This window comes from Centruroides vittatus, unplaced genomic scaffold (genome assembly GCF_030686945.1).
Source record: "Centruroides vittatus isolate TY-2023 unplaced genomic scaffold, ASM3068694v2 scaffold_373, whole genome shotgun sequence".
Taxonomy (NCBI): Eukaryota; Metazoa; Arthropoda; class Arachnida; order Scorpiones; family Buthidae; genus Centruroides; species Centruroides vittatus.
The window spans coordinates 1186511-1207739 of NW_027122704.1; the positions used below are offsets into that span (position 1 = coordinate 1186511).

A 21229-nucleotide genomic window follows, 5' to 3' on the forward strand; every position below is an offset into this window, starting at 1 on the left:
TTTAATAATATTGTTTTATTTATGATACAATGTACATCTTAATCCACTAATAAAATCATATTATTGAACTGATCTTCTAAAACTCTTGCTAATGATGATAAAAATTTGATAGCATTTTGGAAAGTTTGGACAATATTGGATTCTATAGTGTTTTCACAACATGCTGAAATGTGAAATTAGTTATGCTTGTTAGATCAGAGAGAAAAATTCTTCCTAATGTTTAAAATATAATTTTGAGATATGCTATCATAAAAAGGATTAGTCATGTTTTTCCGTTTGTGGGGGTTAAAGAATCTGTCTAATGTCAATTGCTTTTCTCTCTTCTTCCGGATTTTTTGGAAGTAATTAATAGCATTCTAATTGTAGAGATCCCTAAGCCTATTAACCTCAACCTGGTTTGGATGCCATTCTAAAACCGTTGTTCTGACATCCTCCCACTTCTTCAAAAGATCTTTAATTAATAGCAGATATCGGCATTAATCCTCTTTTTCAGAAGAAAACATATCTTGCCAAGTTTCTTGGCATTTTTCTGTTGTCAGATCAGTTCCAGGTTCCATTATGAGCTCTTCAATGTTCTTTATTTCTCAGATATAATTTTTGTTACTCCTTTAGCTGCTTGAGTCTTCTTGATTATACAATATCTTTCTTAGATAAGATTGAACTGTGGTCTACTGTAGACCTGTTCAAGCCACACTGCCCAGCAACATCAGACATCTTCTGCCCACTCTCTACCTTTGCTATTGTGGGGTTCGGGGCCGCTATGATTTATTACGCACGTTTTGGGTAGAGTCCTGCCACCAGGTGTGTTTTACTGGACACACCACCGATTGAGACAAAGTAAATGACTAAGGCACGAGGGTAAGAGTCACTCCAAAGTCCAGGAATGAGCCTCTCAGGAGGAAGAATACAGAGTCAGATATAATCAATTAAAGGGAATTTATTAGCAAAAACAAAATGAAGGTTTAGAACAAAGTTATCAAATCTGACTTTTGGAAATTTGCATATCTTTATCTATACAACGACGGGGGTACCTAACGGGGGGGTATTCGAACTACGTGACTCACAACATACCAGGTAAACTAGATGTCCTCTCTCGTCTGTTCAGACAATTGGTCAGTCTCTTGATCCTGTTTCACTCTCTCTCTTTCTCTGTCTTTCTATACGTCTTTCTTTTGCTGTCTCTCTGGTTCTCCTCTGTCCTGGTTCTGTCTGACCGCCTCTGGTCTACTCTCTCTTGTGCGCTTTGTCTTGTCTCTCTGTCTTCTTTGCCGTACCACACTAGTCTGGACTAGACTAGCTCGCACTGGACTGGATTCCACTAGACTAGCTTAGATTAGCTTGGACTGGCCTAGCCTCCACTAGACTAGACGCACTCGGTTAGCTACACTGGCTGATAGCACTCTCTCTTCTCGTCTGTAGTATCTCTTCTGTGTCTTCCTTCTCCTGAGTGTTTTTCTCTCTTGAGTATTTTTTCTGCCTTTTTCTCTGTCTTGAGTATTTTTTTTGGTCGGGCTGGCGCTCTCCTTTTTAATACTTCCAGCATGAGAAGGTTCGTCATCCAATGATGATTTATTGGTGGTGTCGTCGTCATAGCTGAGATGATTGTTTTATTTTGTTATTTGGTACTGACATCGAATTTCAGCAGAGTCATCATTGAGTTGATGAGAACTGTCACAAAACAAAGATGAGTCACATCATTATTCATTGATTGCTTTGACTAAGTTCTTTGTTTGATGTGTAAACATTGTAGAAATCCAAAAGGGGGGTATGATGTTTCCCATTTTAATGTTTTTAATCCTTTATAAATTAGTTTAATTACTTAATTGCTTCTTCCTCTTTTCCTTGGCATTTTGTGAGATTTGGATAATAAACTGTTTTATTCTAATTCGTTCATTTAAATCATTTTAAGTTGATATTAAAATTTGGAAAAGGGGAAGTCCCTAGATCGGTAAGATAGACAAATAGACGAATTTCCTCTTACAACTTCGGTTGTTGTTTAAGATAAAGTTAAAGTTCTAACAAAGTTCATGCGAATACATAATTAGCAAAAAAAATAAAAATAAGTGATTAAGCAAAAATTATTTCAAATGTTGTAAACAGTAGTTCACAAATGCTAACATCGAGGTGTTTTTGGAGGGGGGAAATGGTGGTCCTCACACTATTATACTCTCACCTTTCAAAAATAAAAACTGATGCAAAACTTAATGAGTGCCCACCCGACAGTCTCGCGAATACTGTAAAAGAATTGTTTCTGTCAGAAAAATGAAAGGCTGTAATTACAAGGGGGATTTTCAAAGTTTGGAGAATACTATCCGATCAATATATTCTGGGTTGAGCATCGATGTTGACATCTCCCGTGCTCCAAAAAGTTTCGAATTGTTGCCTGAAGACAAGGGAAGACCAAACAGTATTCATTATTTTACATCACTTCTTGTGTTTGTTCTGTGAGGTGTTCGTTGTCCCAACTTAAAATTTTTTACGAAAGTGTTTGTTATCCAATTTGTTTGTTAACCGATCACCCACTGTAATTCAAAATATGTTAAAATATGAAAATAATCGCACAATATTTATATTTTAGAAAATGCAAGGGAAGTGGCGCTTCCACAGCTTCCATGGATGGCACGCCACTGGTATATGTATTTTAAATAGAATATATTAATTGTAGAAGCTACTTATTGTAATCACTTTGGGACTCATTTATACTGATGATGATGATTAACTAAATGATAGCATTAAGCACGATAATTAAATCAAACTACAATCAATGAAAATTCTGGTTTTATTGACTCTAATCTAAACAAATTAAATCAATAAAAAAATGTATAAACAATTTTCATAACTATAGGTGAAAAAAAATTTAAAATAAAGGCTCTGTAATGAAAGGTTTACTCTACTAATGTTAATTGTGTTATGGTGATCTAATGGTGTTATGGTGTGAATGGATGATCAGATTTGAAAGAAAAAAAATTTTTTTTTTAATTTAGTCTTGAAAATTGTATTTTTTAAAAAGTGTATAATTTGGAGATTTAATTATTATAATTATCATCATTAATTAATAGTAATTGATAGTATATAGTAATAGTAATAATATGAATTATTATTCATCTAGCATTGTTTGTTACTTTTTCCTTGCAATAACCACTAGAGTATAATTAAGTGTAGAAATGCCAGTAATTTAAAATATTGTACTAGGTGCAAACAATGATTAAAATAATTAAAGTTTAATATTTAAAGCTACTGGTGCAACTGATATCAATATCTGTACACAACTGATGATGTTTTATATATCAATGGCCTGTTTTTTTAACAATGCTGGGCCTTGATGAATGGATAGTTACCAGTTGGTGTCTAAAAACTGTAAATGGAATTCTTCCTTCTAATGGTGTTTTCAACAGGAAAAGAAAATCTAATAGAGCCAATCAGAGAGAGATATTAAACCCAAGAACAAATGCAATATTTGATGTCACTTTATCAAGATCTTCTTTAAATGGTGTTTCATTATTGCAAGAAAAACTCAAACAAGCAGTATCTCAAAGTTTCAAAATATTTGATATTGACCAAAAGTTACCTTTTCAGTTATCTATTATTCTATTTTTTTAATAGATTTTTATTAAAAACAACTGAATAATTGGTCAGACAATAAAGAAAAAAGAACTGTTTTCTCTTGAATATCAGACTAATGAAATGATTCTCGATAGCTTAAATTGTTAAGTAAATGTTTTTAAACTAAATTACAATCTTAACAAAACATTTTATAATATTGATCCTCTCATATATTGATAGTAGGCATCTTTGTTTACATTATTAGAAATGAATTTAAAATTCTTTTCATTCATGATAAAAATAATAATAATAATAATGATAATAAATTGCAAAATATAAATATGTACATAACATTAATCACTGCAGCTTATAAAAATTATTAATGTGTAATTATTTATATATATTTTTTTTTAGACTTTTACTAGAAATCATCATTAAAAATGCAATTATATATTTAGTTCTAACCCACACAACTGTCTGAATCTTAATTTCTTTCTTGAAAAGTATTTATAGTCTACTGTATAAAAAAAGTGAAGATCCTATTGATTTTATCTGTAAATTTTTTTTTTTTTTTTTTTTTCCAAATTTTAAAAACTCATATTTCATAACAATATTAGCTCACTTTACAATATCTAGAGCAGTGATTCTCAACCACTGTGACGCGGCACTTTAGTGTGCCACGAGATTTTTGAAGTGTGCCGCCACTGTGAATACCCATACATAAGCGACGTCAGACAAGTAGTTCATTCACAAGGTAGAACCGAATAAACTACTTGTCTGACGTCGCTTATGTATGGGTATTCACATGGGTAACTGGTGTTATTGGTAACTGCCGGTAGTTACCAAGGCGTTTAAAAAAAGTACCTAAATAACCAACTGCGTTTAAAAAATCACTATTATGACGTCATCGGTTGTCCTGCGGTACTTACCGAAGTAACCGCGTGTACCGCCAAATTTTTAAATTATTAAAAGTGTACCGTGACGAAAAAAGGTTGAGAATCACTGATCTAGAGCAAGCATGGTAAAATCTGTCTAAAATAAATCTTTATGGAACAAACTTGCCAAAACAAAAAATAAATCTCAAAATGAAACAATCTGCTATGTAAATTATTATTATAAGCCAGAAATCTGTATAATATGAAAACAAAACTTTTTTTCTACCAATTGCATAGCATAATCTGAGTACAGTAAAATTCTTCAGTGTAATTACATTTTAAATCATTTTTATTGCTGTCACTTGTGGACTCAAATTAAGGTTGACTTCACTTGGTGAAAAGAGTTAAAATGTATTATTTTCTTTTAAAATTTTCACAAGAAGTTAGCAGAAGAAAACAAAGAGCTTCTTCATGTTTCTTCATCTTACATTCTTTTTAACACTTCAGGAACAGTCTTACAGCAGAGCCAACCTTTTATTGTAGGCTCTTATCCTCAATACAGTGTTAAAAATGACATAGGATAAAGAAAAATGAAGCAGCCCTGGGTTTTTTTCTGATAACTTCTTGTAAAAATTTAAAAAAAAATTTTTTTGTAAATTTTATGTGTTATTATTGTCTTGGCTATTTAGTAGTTTTATTAATGTTAATTATTTTTGTTAAGATTGTAGTTTCATTCTCTGGAAAGTAGTTGCAACAATATAATATCACTGGTTTTCTCTAACTTTCTGGATGAGTTAACTAAACAAAACAAAAAGTAACCAGTGCCATCTGCAAAATTTTTAGAACTAGCCAAAATTCAGTAAAATAACGAACACACTAAACTTACATTTCTCCCAACAGGATGGTGAAAAAATTAACACAAAACAAATGCTTTTCCATCTGCTTCTAAGACCTTCTTCAAGTTGATAAAATTGCTTTGATATTTGAAAATGGAATGCACAGAAGAAAATATTTGTATAAATTCAAATTCTAATCATGAATACTTTCTTCTGTGCATCCATTTTCAAATATCAAAGCAATTTCATGAAGCTGAAACAGATCTTAGAAATAGATCAAAAGCATTTGTTTGTATTAATTTTTTTACAATCTTGCTAGAAGAAACATAAGGTTAGTGTGTTTGTTATTTTGTTTACTTGCGTGATTTAAGAAAGAGTGGAACATTTTAGCAAAATTCAGTATTGTATTTCTAAGACAATTATTCTTATAAACAAGACAAGCAATTATTTATTGTGAAGTCGTCACAATGTCAAGCTGCAATTTTTTGTCACAATGCACTTAAGTTTAGTAGTCTTGCTCCTGTATATCATACTTTTCCTGTTAACAATAAAGTCATGCCAGTTATCTATCTAATTTGTTTCAAGGGATAATTTTTTAATTAAAATAACATGACTTCCAGTTTGCATCAGAAGTTTGTATATAATTAATTGGGCATCCTGTCCCTAAGCTTTCCATGTCTGGTCTTGACTTTCATCTATCTAATGCTGTTATTGAGATTAAGTTAAGAGGGGAAAGACAGCCAAATGGATGACAGTTGGAATTTATAAGGCAACTACAATTTTTTCAAATTTCAGCCTAATAAGAATAATTTTTAAATAAAAATTTAAAAATTCTATCATTGTGCATCATATGCACATTTCAATGTTTTCAACATCCCTATGAAACAGAACATGTATATAAAACTGCTTCTGCTCCAAGATGAGCTGTATTTTTTCAACTTACTTTCTGTTTCAGTCAAATATATATTCTCTATAAAACAAAGCTCTGGCTGATACCATTGCATTCTATTTTAGAATAGTTTTACTGTATTTATAGTGAATGTAAAATACTTATAAACATAAATATAATTACAATTTCTTAAAATTTTCCTAGTATCAAACTTATATAGATTGAATATCATTTAAATCAATTTCTTTTTCAAATAATGAATTACATAAATAAATTTCTTTAAATATTGTACGAGGCACATTTACCATTTTGATATTAAAAAACACAAGTGCAATTTTTTTAAACATTTTATTCTTACATGAAAGCCTGTACCTTAATCTCCTTTTAAACATAATTACCTCCAATATTAAGGCACTTATCATGTCATACAGCCATCTTCTGAATTCCCTCCTCATAGAAACCTGGCACCTGATTTGACAACCACTGCAGTACAGCCATTTTGACATCATCATTGTCATCATAGCACTAACTGCCTAGATGCTTTTTCAAGTGGAGAAACAAGTGGTAGTCATTAAGTGCTAGATGGAGGTTGATCAAGTTGTTCCCAGCCATATGATGTGATAAGGTCTCAGGTTCATTGAGCCACATGTAGCCGGGCATTGTCATGAAGCAAAACAATTTACTTACTGAGCTTGCCATGCCTTTTGTTTTGGGTTGCACAATACAGTTTAGTTAAGACCTCATAATATGTCTTGGCATTTATTGTGTCACCACAAGATAAAAAATCAACCAGCAACACCCCCTGCCTATCCAAAACACAGTGCACATGATTGGCTGAAATTGTTCCCTTGAACTTGACTTTCTTGGGGTGATGTTGAATCACTCCATTCCATGGATTCTGGTGTAATATGAGCCACCCATGTTTCATCACCAGTGACAATTTGGCTTAAAACTTCATCATCTTCATCACTATAGCACTCAAGGAAAGTCAAAGCACTGGCTAAACATTTGGTTTTGTGCACCTCTTCAGCATTTTAAGTTTCCATTGTGAGGCACAACTTCAGATAATTTAAGTGTTTTGTCACAATTTCATAATGAACACTCCTTGAAACTTGAGAAAAGTTATCGTAAGATAATAATGGGATTGTAGTCTGTTTTATCGAACTTTTTCATCAACTTTTTGCACCAAGTCTTCAGTAATGACAGATAGTCACTCACTATGCTTCTCGTCATGGACATTAGTACAGCCATCTTTATTTTTGAAAATATAAAAATTCAGTTAACTTTCCCATATTATGTGAAATAACTGAATTTTTACAGAGTATGTTGTAAGAATTAAGTGAAATACATTAATTTTCTCATATACGGTATTTCTATGGAGTATCCCACAAAACTGGCTCACTCATCAATTGAATAAATGACCGAATAAATGATTTTCACATAGAAAAAAAAAAACAAATGTGACAAAATAAAATTAAACAAAGAAACTCTTTAAAAACTTAATTTTATTCTGTATTTATAACCTCAGTAAGTTCCAAATAAAATAGTTTAGAATTTAAAACTGCTTATTCAGGAAACAGAATTTCAAAGGTAAATATCCTGATATGTTTAATAATATCTATTGTATTTAATACAGATTCATGTTTAATAAATATCAACTTTCTGTCATCGTTATTCAATTTTGTACATTAATTTTATTTACTGATTTTTTTATTTATATTTTGTAAACTTTTTAAAATTGCTTTTGTATGCATTATAATAATCTAATTTCCAAGAAAATCATGTATTTTATATTTACCCTTGGTCAAGATAATTCTAAATAATATCAATTATTGATGCAAAGGAAAAATCTGTTATTTCATATTAAAATACAGTATTCATTTTGAATTTTGATATAATTTAATATTCTAATATTCATCTAATAAAAATGTGCACACATTTATAAGAAAAAATTGTGTGGCTCTGTTTCATTATATCATTATTCCAGATTTAATGCTAAAAGAATGTAAGTTAATTGTTTATATACTGAATTATTCTATGTAACTTACAATTTTGACCATATAATACTGCCACAACAGTTGACAGATTTCATGTACTGTAATACATTTTAATTTTGATTTTTATGATTAATAATTGTTTTCAATTTTTAAACTTATAATTTTCAATGTATTGTTATTTTTCTCTTAAAAACTTTTAAGAACAAAATGAAAGTATCTATATTATTCCAATTTATTTCATTTGATTTTGTATGTTTTTATTTAAATATTTGCTTTTTGTTTTTAAGTAAATGATCTATTATGGTACTTTTTATTGTTATTTGTCCTACTTACCACAAGAGAGATGAAACAATCCAATAGCCAAAAGCTATCCAGGAGTTCCTGTCCTTGTAAACTCAATTTAAGATATATTCCTTGTTTTACATATAAACTGCAAAGCAATTAATGATTTAACAATCACTGCAACTTGTATTACTCTGTATTTATTATATTTATTACAAAAATCCATTTTTTATTGCAATGATCATTTTTAAACACTTAAATTTAGAAATGTTACAGCTAATGCATAGCTTGTAAGATTATGCTTGACAATTACGATGGTCTTAACACCAATTAACAGACCAATTAACCAACACATTAATAACAGACTTTTCTAAGTGCTTTTTGTTTAATACACTTTCTCCCCCATTTGCATTTTCATTTTAACATACTTGACAAATATCAAAACTATTTTCCTATCAGAATTCCATAATTTCTATAATTTTTAAAAAATATTTAAATAATAATTATTATTTTAATTATATATGTGGTATCTTCTACAATCAATTCTCAGAAATCCTAATATATTGATGGTTTTCCAACTTCAAAATTAGAGTATTTATTATAGCTGTTGTTACTATTTAACTTGAACTGGATTTTATGTTTATTTTATTAACTCAGATAACATTATAGTTTTTAAATACAATAAAAATTTAATTAAAATACAAATACTTTAGAATTTGTGTAATCAGATTGAAATTCAAATATATTCACAAAAAGTAACGTTTTGTTCTAAATTTATATTATAAAAAAATAAACTAAAACAATTATAATAAAAATTTAAAATAAACCATTATAATATAGCAGAATTTTTTTTATAAAGAACAAATGTTTTCGGTTATCTTAAATGCCAATCATCAAGTTCTAGAACAAAATGATTTAGAAACACAACGAAGAATACAAAAAAATTTTGTATTTACAGTCCTCCATTTCACAGTCACCATTGACGACCAAAGAAAAAAACAAAAAACAATGTTCACTTAGAGAGATGATATTTTATTTGAGACTATGCCTCTGTGATAAAATGTAAATTGGTTAAAAAATGTCTTCTGGTAATAACATCATAAATTAAGACACATTACAGAGGCATAGACTCAAATAAAAGGTCATCTCTCTAAGTAAAGATTGTTTTTTTGTTTTTTTCTTTGGTTGTCAATGGTGACTGTGAAATGGTGGATTGTAAATACAAATGTTTTTTGTATTCTTCATTGGGTTTTTACTTTTAAATGAAAATGATTTTAAAATAAGTATTCTTTCTTGTACTTGAATTTTGTAACTGTTAATGTAATCCTGCATTGTTCCAGGAACTCCAACTTACAAAAACTGTAACAATCTTCATAACAAGCTATCTGTAATTTCTAGCTGACATTGCCAAACATAATTTGGCAATGTCAGCCAGAAATTTTTAACTTTAACTTAACAAATTTAAATTGGTTAAAAAATTATGAAGATTTTAACAATTATTTGGAATTCCTGGAACAATGCAGAATTATATTAATAACTATGAAATTCTTTGTTCTATTGTGTGATATTTGTATTTTGAATCATTTTTGTTCTCAAACCTACTGATAGCTAAAGATGACTGAATATTTTTATTCTTTATAATACAACAGTGTTTATTTCTAAAGTTTGTTTTAAATTATTTGATTCATTCATATAGCTTATTTGGTTTTTGTTCAAATATTATTACAGTAAACTAAGAATCTATGTATACACTTAAAATAAATTAATGCTAAAATTTTAAAGTTTCTAAATAAATTTTTAAAAATAAAAATGCTAATGTTTTAATTAAGTATTAAGTAAAAATATTAAGTAAATGTTTGTAAACTTTTATTTTAGGATTTTAATCTTATATTTCCATGTCATGATAATAGAACTAAATGCATATTGATGCAATTACTTGCAGGTTACTATTTGAATATTTTTCAGAGTTTAATATAATTGTTAATTTTTATTCTTTTAATGATGATTTCTCTTCATTTTGCAATGAAAAAGAATATTGTTAATGTTATATTTTTTGTACTTAATATCTGTTTCATGTTCTTTAAGTTATTCCATTCAATCATAATGTAATATGCAATATGTACTGTTTCTACTGCTTACTTGTTATTTATTGATATTTTAAATATTCTGATAAAATGACCATACACCAACAACTAGATTTTTAGACTGTAATTAAGGTAATGATTATCTTATAATAAAAAAACTATGTGATTTTATCTAAAGGTAGGAGGTTAGGTTGCCATCTTTGTGCTAATAGAAAGTGCACTAGGAAAGTTCTCCAATATAGCTTTTTTCGTCAACTTATGCATCCTTCAGAACCAGTCATCAAACCATGCTTTCCATGTTTCCTATGGTAATTGGGCACATTCTTCATCCCATGCCTGTAAGAGTTCCTCATTAAGAGAGAATCACTGCCACTTCAGCTGGTTCTTCACATAAGGAAACAAGGCAAAGACACATAAGGCTGTAGGGGGATGTTCAAGAATATTCAAACCAGTCATGGTCAAATAAGCCAGGGGTGGCCAAGAAGTCGATCACAATCGACCAGTCAATCGCCAAGCCAATTTTGGTCGATCGCTCGCGATGTCTTGATGTTATGTATTATATTTGTAACCGAATGCAACAGTATGCATACAGTTATGACTCGACTCATAAGCAGTGCACCTCGTACTGAAACACAGTGAATAAACAGAGTATGTATTTCACACCTCCCTTTCTCCACTTAGACTATGCCTATGACAGCAAGTCGATCGCGACACATTTTTAAGATAAAAAGTAGATCTTATGTACACAAAAGTTGGCCACCCCTGAAATAAGCCATGTAGGTGTTGGCCCAATATGCAAGAACCAAATTGTAGGAGAGAAACTGGATGTGCTTATACAAAGATGAATAATAAAAAAGGTAGAAAATGTTTGTTTTCCATTAAATTACTTATTACTTGCTGGATTTTTGGTGTTCTTGTCACAATTTGCAAAACCAACTGTTGGCCTATAACCTTGGATGTAGATTTTCTAGTGTCTACGGAACACTGGGTAGGCACTGTTCAGTGTACTAGTCAGTGCTGTGCATCTGCTGCAACTCCAGTACCATTCTCTATGGCTCCCCTAACTTGAAGAATGTGGCAACCATTCTCTTTTTCACTGACTATGATTTTCTGATTCTTATTGAGGATTATTCATCTGCAAAGACCCATCTTTTTTTTAATTTTGTGGAGATGTTATATACACTTACGTAAAAACCAGATAACCAGAGTGGTTAGTAACCCAAATACTAACCACTCCGGTTATCTGGTTTTTACGTAAGTGTATATTTTTTGAATTTCTGGTGTGTAAAGAAGATTGAGGAGATGTTATAGTAATAAAGCCAAGTTTCATCACCTGTTACAATACTGTTCAGACACTGAGAGGTTCTGTTCTCTAACTTTTTCAGCATCTCCTGATAACAAACATTTGCACCTTTTCACTTGCTCTTTGGTTCAGGTGTGGAGCATCCACAGAGAGCACACTTTTCTTACTTTGATGTGATTATGTGGAATGGTGTGTATTGCAAGTACATGGATGCCCAAGTTTCCTCTACCTGACAGTAGGTCACATGTCTATACCGCTCCAACATTTTCTGTATATCAGCAATGTTCTTTTCAATGATAGAAGGAGTTTGACCTGAATAGGAATCATCTTTCAAACTGAAATTTTCCTCCTAGAACTCTTAAAATCATCTGGTGATTGTTAGGGGCAGATTGTCCACACTGAAAGTTATTTCCTTCAAACACTGTTTATTGGTCAGCCCCTTGAGCAAAATTATGGCATAAAATTGCACAGTACTAATACTTTTGTGGTCTTTTAAAATATTACTTTTATAAAGATGAATACTGGCATTAAGGACAAGAGTGTGGAACTCCAGCAAATTAGAGAAATGTATATTGTAGATATCCAGTATTTTAAATGTCATCTAAAAGAAGAAGAAATACCAAAGATCATGAAGTCAATATCAAAAAGTATTCAATGTAAAGTCCATTTTATGTTATTTCTAGATTAAAAGAATGAAAAGTGGAGTGCTAAGTCTAATGATGGAAAAAAGAGTATCATATTATAGTAAATTTTGTAAATCTGTTGGAATTGATGCCTTGAATAATAAGTTGTTTTAGGCTTAGATAATATAACTAATGTGGTCTTTCATATACTGCTGCATATTTTTGCATTTAAGTATTTTCTAACAGTTAACGATGATTTAGAATGTTGCCATTGATATAACTGCTAGTTGACCATACTGTTAGAATTTGCTTTGAATTTGTAGTTAGTGAAAAAATATTGAGTAAAATTAAATTTTAAAAAGTTTTCGAATTAATGGAATTTTATAGCTGTAGTTGTATCGTTATAGTAGCAGCTATGGTGGTGGTTGTAGTTGTAAAGAATTGTTTTGGTATTTTTTGCTATTACATAAAATTTATACTCCTGACAATAGATATTTAGACTCTAAAGAAGTAGAGAGATTTTATGAAAGATTATCCAATAAAGTGGTTTGAATTGTAAAAATTTTTTTAGCTGTCTGTTGATTCATTTGAAATCATTACCATCTATTATACAAAATCAAACAATTAATTGTGAAAAAAAAAAGAACTGATAACTATAAATTTTCAACTACTCTGAATGTAAATTGGAAAAAGTATTAAAGTATCTAGATTTTTAAATATATTTTAATTCAATTATTTAATAAATTATAATTTGATTTTAACTTATTATTAATATTCAATTAAAAATAATTAATATATTCCTAAACTGTGGCTATTATTATGACTATTATCATCAGAATTTGGATCAGAATTTTTGTAATCAGTCGTAGTAATTCTTCATAAAAATAAAAATAAATTAATGTAATAATACTTACAAGTCAAATATTAAATAATGATAGCCTTCTTCTTGTATACTGTCATGCAGTCGAACTGAAAAATAAAATATTAGCTTAGTCATTTAAATTAAATAATTATTTATCACAAATTATTTCAAAAATAATCAATGAATTTTTACTTTTAATGATTGTCAATTATTAGTATTTATTAATAATTAATACAGCATATAATAAATTCCTATTTTATATTATCAAAATCCTGTTAACTTATTAATACAAATTTCAAAAAAGTTATTTAAAAAGAAATAATCCAAAAGTAATTAAAATGAATATGAAGGAAATGAATTTTTCTGGTAGAATTAGCAATGTAAGAAAAAGAAATTTATTTCTACCACCATATTTTTAATGATTTTTACAATTCTCTAACGTCATATTTTTAAATAAATTATTATTTACAATAAAACATGTAAACTGATTAATTTAATAAGTAATCAAATTACAGATTTACTTAAATGTATAAATAAATATTCATTTATGAACATTATCTATAAATATGTTAGGATCCAAAAGTTTGGGGTCTTGGTGTATAGTTGCTTGCCTTGAATAGTTTAAAGCACAGACACAACCATTTTCAAACTAATCTTCTTGGGTGATGATATACCCTTTCCCTAACTTGTACAGCTACTGGAAGTATTACTGTAAGCCATCTACGAATATAAACACCAACCAAAACCTGATGTACAGCAAATAGACGTCCACAACTGCCATAAATAATCGGGCTATAATTTGTAAATAAAGATTTTGAATTACAAATGAATTTGACACTAGAGGGAAGTGTTAGGTGCCATCTCGTATTAAAATTAATAATTATATTATTTAATTAAATAATTTAGATTAAACTGGAAGAAAAGAATCGGCCTGAAATGGACTCAAATCCGCAAATTTCACTTATCGTATGAATGCATTACCAGTTATGCTACCCGGACTTCCATAATAACCGATAATGGTTATATCTTAAGCTTATATATACTGGAAGAGGAGATCGGACTGTAGGTCTGGGTAGCATAAATGGTAATGCATTCCCACAGTAAGAGAAAGTTCCGGGGCTGCTTTAGGCCGATTCTTTTCTTCCAATTTAATTAAATATTATAATTATTAATTTTAATACGAGATGGCACCTAACGCTTCCCTCTAGTGTCAAATTTGTTTATAATTCAAAATCATTATTTACAAATTATAGCCCAATTATTTACGGCAGTTGTGAATATCTATTTGTAAGCCATCTTTTTCAACCAGCAACCTTTTGCAATTTTGCTTTTACCTCATTTGATGACTTAAAACGATGTCAAAACAATCTCAGGCCGTTTATGATGGACAGACTCACCCAAACGCCACATTTTACATCCAGATATGTGTCCAAAAGAATGGTACAACTCTCATATGACTAACTAAATTCCCAATTTCTTACTGATACATCTTCAGACTATCATGCAACCAAATTGCATGAGGAAAATCAGTTGTGTCATTGTCATCTATAATGAATTTGAAACCATCAATGATATCAAATATCTTGATGTGCTGGAAAATTTTCTCATTCACAGTTGGATAATGATGGAGAAGATTGTGTGCCATCTTGATGAAAGTGCATGCATACATCACTTTCAAAAAGATGGCATATCACTCTACTACCATACAGATGTTTGGAATTACCTCAATAAATGTTTTCCACTTTAGCAGATTTGTCAAGCAGGACTGAAAGCATGGCCATTGTATTTCCCAGATTTGACACCTCTTGATTTTTTCTTCTGGAGTTTCGTTAAAGATCTAGTGTTTATTCTACCATTGCCTACAAATTTCATTAAGCTCAAAACTCAAATCATAATCAACTATCAAAATGACAAAAGTTACATTGCTTCAAGTTTGGCAAGAAATTGAATTCAGCGAGATGTCTGCCATATCCCAAGGGCATCACATCAAATCAAAATATTCAGGGCAAAACTTAATGTATTTTGCTATAAATGAATTCCTCAACTAAGGACATCATTATATAGGAGTATAGAGGAATGAGTCACTTTCCAAAAGTCAAATATGATGATTTCAGTTGGAAAATACAGTATATATCAATGTTCAGATATGATCAATGATAATCCTATAATATAAAATTATTTACCATATTTCCTTGATTAAACCCTAGAGGTAAAGATGCTGTTAAAAATAAAGCCTGGGTTGAAAAGCATAGAAAACATATTGAAGCACTTACCGCATAATGTAATGTAGTTTAGAGTGACAAGTAATTTAACTAAAATTCTACCTCTTCAAATTGTCCAGAGTTGGACATCACTTTCTATTCCAAGTTTCACAGAAAGATATTTTGAAATAAAATTATAAATGTTGTTAAATATTGAACATGATAAAAGTTGAAATCAAGTTCATAAGTTCAAGAGCTTATTGGTTGAAGGATAATCATGAAAACTCAAATTGGAAACAGATAATGAGTTTGAACCAGAAAGATGTAGTCAAGATCTTATTCCTAAAATGACATTGAAGTAGATATGAATAACAACTAGCTAAATTGGAAGATTGCTGAATAAGATTAACTATGAAAACAGTAATTATTTCAAATACTGTAGCTGTAACCCATAAATACAGTCAATAAATGATTTTGAAAGTTTGGAAAATGTATGAGTAATTAAGGTATTTCTTTCAACTTTTACCCATTCATCTCCTGTTGTAAAGATAATAAATTCCAGTCTCAAAAGACCCTGGGGATACATACATTTTAACTAGGACATCGCATAACTTTGTCATATTGCGATAGAATTAAAGTGGAGCAGGAAGGAAAGAAGCATTCCCTGCACCTGTTAGGTACAGAAGAGGAGATTCTTGTACAGTACTTGACAGATGCAGACAGGTGAACTTTGCACTTACTGCCACAAGGGAGGCTATCCTCATACCTGCAGGCCACAGGAGACACAATTCTTGCACTGGCCAGGTACAGCTAGACAATCCAAGGACAAAGCAATTGATGGCAATTGCTTTGTTCTTGTGTTTTCTTTGTTTTTCATATCTATTTTCCATTAAATGCACATAATACTGGTTTTATTTTTGACCCCTAGGCCTAAATTCCATTAGGTGCACTCATCACATAAGAGAGCATGAACATTGTCACTGTAATACCTTTGTATATCAAAAATGAAATCATGAACTCCTATTTTTACTTTCCTGGCTCTGTTATAGATAACAGAGGGAAAGTATGGCAATCAGAGAAACTACAATCCCGAAGAATTTTACATTTTTGGACTTAGGGACCTTGAAATGTTGAGAAATGAAATACATTCAGTTTTTTTCTGTTTGTATGAATGTTAATGGTGTATGTGTGTGTGGGGGGCACGATTTTGTGTACCTTCTTTCAAACTCCTGTGCTTTCAAAAATTTCTGAAATTTTGCAGGAAGCTTTGTGTATTAGAAAGATTCATGCTATTAAATTTTGGTGGTTTAAAGTCAACAGGGTAGGGAGATAAATGGTGGTTGTGTGTCATGTCTTGAGTAAGGTCAGACTTAATAACAATTTTACTCATTATTAGCATTTACAATTTTTTACAAAACCCATCCCTACTCTCAAAATTAAGCATTTTGCTATTTTATAATAATTAAAAATATAAACAGTTCTTTTAATGAAATATTGTAACAGATAGCACCACCAGAATTTTAAATGTTGCCAAGAAAGTTAAGTGATTCATTGCTAGATTTTTTACATTTAAATGGACCCACATTACAATATATCACTATTATAATAAATGAATAAATGTTGAATTTAATTTGGACTTACTGCATAAGAATATATTTATCTTTTCTGCATTTTCCTACTGCATTTATCTTTTAAACATTTATTATTTTTCTGTAAAATAAAGAAAAAATGATTTTTCTCTTTAATGTTAAACAAAACATTTCATTTAACATTTAAAAAAAATCAAGTTTTCATTAGCAATATTTTTCTATAGTTATTTTTTAATGCAAGATTGCAAGATTGTCTGGAAGACATCCAAAATAGAGATACTCAGTGAATGGACAAATTTAGATATTGAAATCTAGAAATGCAATATTCAAATTTATGTTAATGTATATTGGAAAAATAGAATACAAAACTAATTAATGATTATGATTATTAATGATTTGGAACAAGCTAGTGAAATAATGAATAAATTTACTAACACCCCCAAAAACCTTTAACCGATGAAAGTCTGCTCAAAGTCCCTCAGCAAATGTTTTCGGACACCTCACTGTGCCCTTTCTCAAGCTATCTTCTCTTCTTAAAACGATTTTCAAATTATCGAACACCTATTTCCGCGATGCACATGCCAACCTACACCTAGGGTTGTAGGTTGGCATGGGCAATCCAACCAGTTTTCTTTTAATAAATAAGAAAATTCGATATTCTCACAATTTATAAAAATAAAATATGTAACTATAATATTGCATAATTATTCTTTAACCTAACTAATAATAATTTCAGCAAAGGTACAATTAGAAATGTAAAATATTACAACAAGCTTATAAATTATGAATGAAAAATGTGCACTTAATCAAAAACAAAAGGAGTGGTTATTCTATGTCATTTCAAATGAAATATCTCAGTTAAACATAAATTAATATCCTCAAAGGTAATTAATTACTTTTGAGATTTATGATATAATTGTGCCATTCAATAGTAAGATATATTTATTATACTTGAATCACTGAAATATATATAACAGTTAAAATATATAACAGACTTCTAAATTTTTTACAATAATTTATTTCAGTCATATAGACTATAATAAATTGTGAAATGAAATAAATCAGAAATTTACATAATCATATTAATAAGAACATTTATTTATAAAATGGAATCATATTATGTATCTTCAATTCATTTAAGAAACTGTATCTAATGATGAATACATAGGCTAGTAAGATGGTAATCATATTCATCACTGTGCATCCCTTTTCTCTCTCACAGTAGGTCAGATCATGACAAATTAGCCTTCCAAAGCTATCCTCAGTAGAGATCTCATTACTTAACTCTAACTTCTTTAAATATTTTCTAACTGCTAATTTCCACCTTTTCTTTGGCCTACCTCTACTCTCTTAGTTTCCATAAATTGTCTATCCAATTCATCCCTCCTAACCACATGCCCATGCCACCAAATCTAGTAAGATCTAGTGATATTATGAAATAAAAATTGATAACAGTAAGACATATATTGTTAGATGATTATAATTAATTTCATTAATTATATTATAAGCTGACAATATTTTATAAGCTGTTAAAAACTTTTCATTTAATAAAAATTACATCAAAATTATCAAATGTATGATATATGTATTTGTTACTTTAAACATTGCATCATTGCATTAACACACAAAAAAGAAAAACATTTTTAAATCCAAAAATTGCAACATCGGTCCTATCTGTGTGGAAAATCAAAAAATAATTTTACAACCCAAATTAATAATAGTTAATATTAAATCATTCTAATTCATGTAGCATGAAGTTTTTTCAAATGATTATTTTAACAATCAAATTCAAATTTTAACTAAATATTTAACAACCATAAAAATAATTATAAACTGTAAATATTCTTCTTCACATCCAGGTTTGGACATAAATATTTTGAGAATGACAGATCTCTTGAAGTTTTTACATAATATTACAATACAAAACAAAAAAATATTTTTTAATAAAAAAAACTGCTCCAGAAATCCATCAATAATTTTTACCTAAGGAAACTGACATTTATAAAATTTGAATATTTTTTTCCACATTTATACAAATTTAATTCAATATATTAAAAATATATTGAAATATATTAATATACAAATATATTCTTTACTTTAAAATAATTACAGTCAATTGCTTATTTTTTCTTTGAGGAATTTAAATACATCTTTTAAATCCATCACGCAAAACATTTAAAAATTTTTTTTCTAAACCCAATTCATTATTATATTAATTATTATATTGCAAAGCAGCAGCAACCACACCCAATGAATATGCTTTGCGAAAAATAAACAAAAATTTCATCATTTTCCAGAAGTCAATTAAACTTAATAATTCATTTTAAAAGAGGGATTTTTTAAACTTATTTAAAGCATTTTATTGATAAAACTTATACATGGAATATGTTCCTTACATTTTCATATTAAATCATATTCATAAATCTGCATACAAATAATAATGCTATGAAAAATACAGTAATTGTAATCTTTTTTATTTAATTTGGAATCCAAGAAAATTTATAATTTATTTATACATAAAATAATGTATTCAATATATACTTGCTAAATAAATTGTTATCATCAACTTAAATTCATAAATTTTTAATTAGAAATTACAAAAAAAAAAAAAAAAAAAAAATGCTGCTTGCAAAATGGACTTTCCTTTTATTTAATAAAAGAAAAGAATTATTTTAAATCCAACATTAGAATGAAGGCATTTTTCAATTATAACAACTTTATTCTGATCTTCCCTATAATCTGAAATGGTAGTAGTCAAACAATTATCATGCATGCTAGTTATCAACTCCCATATCATGTCCTGTTCATGCAACCAATTACAAGATATTTTAAACGTACTGGTAAGGTTAAGTTATATAATATGGACAAAGGTTAGATGCCATTTCTCTATAGGTATACAATTCTCTGCTTATCCTTCTATCAGCATTGAAATGTGTCCAATCTAGCTGATGTCTGTTTAGTATGCATGACTAGCCAGTGGTCGTATACAGAATACAAGGCACCCTACCACTACACTAAGCTATCTAAATCTATTCAGATTATCCAACAGAAATGACTAATTTGTCAGAAGTGAAGACAAGATAACTATACAGTGATCAAAAAAGCAATTTTTTTTAGTTTAAAATATGAAAGAAAACACATTATTTTAAAAATAAAAATCAAAACATTACAATACATATTAGAACAAAAAGGTCAAAGTTCAAAGCAACTATTACATCCTTCACTAGAAATCTAGATAAGCAATTTATTAAATAAAATTGATGATGATTTTGTTGAAAATAATTTATTGGATAAAAAAATCATCCCAGCAAGAAAAAAATTTTTTAACCTATATAATAATTTTGATAAAATTACAACTTTTCGGGTCATCCGATTTTGAGCGTGTCACCAAATTTAAGATGTCCATTTTTAATTTATGTATTTAGTTATTATTTTGTAATGATAATTGATAATAAACGCTTCTCTGGAATGTAACAAAAACAAATGACCATTCTTTAATAAGCTTTTAATCTATAAATTGAAGTTTAATCTGTGCATGTAATTTATCGAAATAACAGATTTCAAACACTACTGACTTATCATCCAACTTCTAAAAACAATAAAATCATTTAGGCGCGGCACGAAAGACGAACAGACACGAACGGGGTCAGAAACGATCGTCCGTACTTTGAATGGCAACAAAGCTATCGATCGGTAGAGAAAGAGGAAAAGAACGTCCGTTCCATCCAAGTGCTCATTGAAATAATGACTACTCTCACAGTAAATGATTCGTTTCTCTATATTCCCTCTCAGAAGATAAAAAACAAGCTTATTTTCTTTGATAAAATCGAAAGATGCGCTTCACTTTCGGTCCATAATTTTCGAAGAACGTGCCGTTACCGTTTTCCATCGTTTCCATGGTAACATGACGCAATGTCAACTATCAATCTAGCCGGAGATACACTAGACCAAGTCGCAATCAAGAAAAGAATAAAAATAGCAACTGCTCAACAATGACGTAAGTTCGGAAAAAAAAATATTTCCGATGATCCTCTACACCGTTCTATTCCCGTAAGTTGTAGATAATTATGTTTACACGTTTACTAATTAAAATCGTCCCGGTATTAGTAAATTCGATAGAATAACGCCTCGGTAACAACATCCCA

At 29.5% G+C, this 21229-nt stretch overlaps 1 protein-coding gene across 10 annotated transcripts in view; it reads right to left on the reverse strand.

Moving 5' to 3' along the window:
* The window catches only part of LOC136988659 (calcium/calmodulin-dependent protein kinase type II alpha chain-like), a 205537-nt gene that overhangs the window by 123703 nt on the left and 60605 nt on the right, over nucleotides 1–21229 (reverse strand). For all 10 annotated transcript variants that reach the window (XR_010882794.1, XR_010882793.1, XM_067286576.1 and 7 more), the window contains exon 4: nucleotides 13347–13401. Coding sequence is in view for 8 of the 10 variants with exons in the window: in XM_067286576.1 (XP_067142677.1) it covers nucleotides 13347–13401 (55 nt within the window). In the remaining 2 variants the exon portion in view is untranslated. The remainder of the gene's footprint in view (nucleotides 1–13346; nucleotides 13402–21229) is intronic.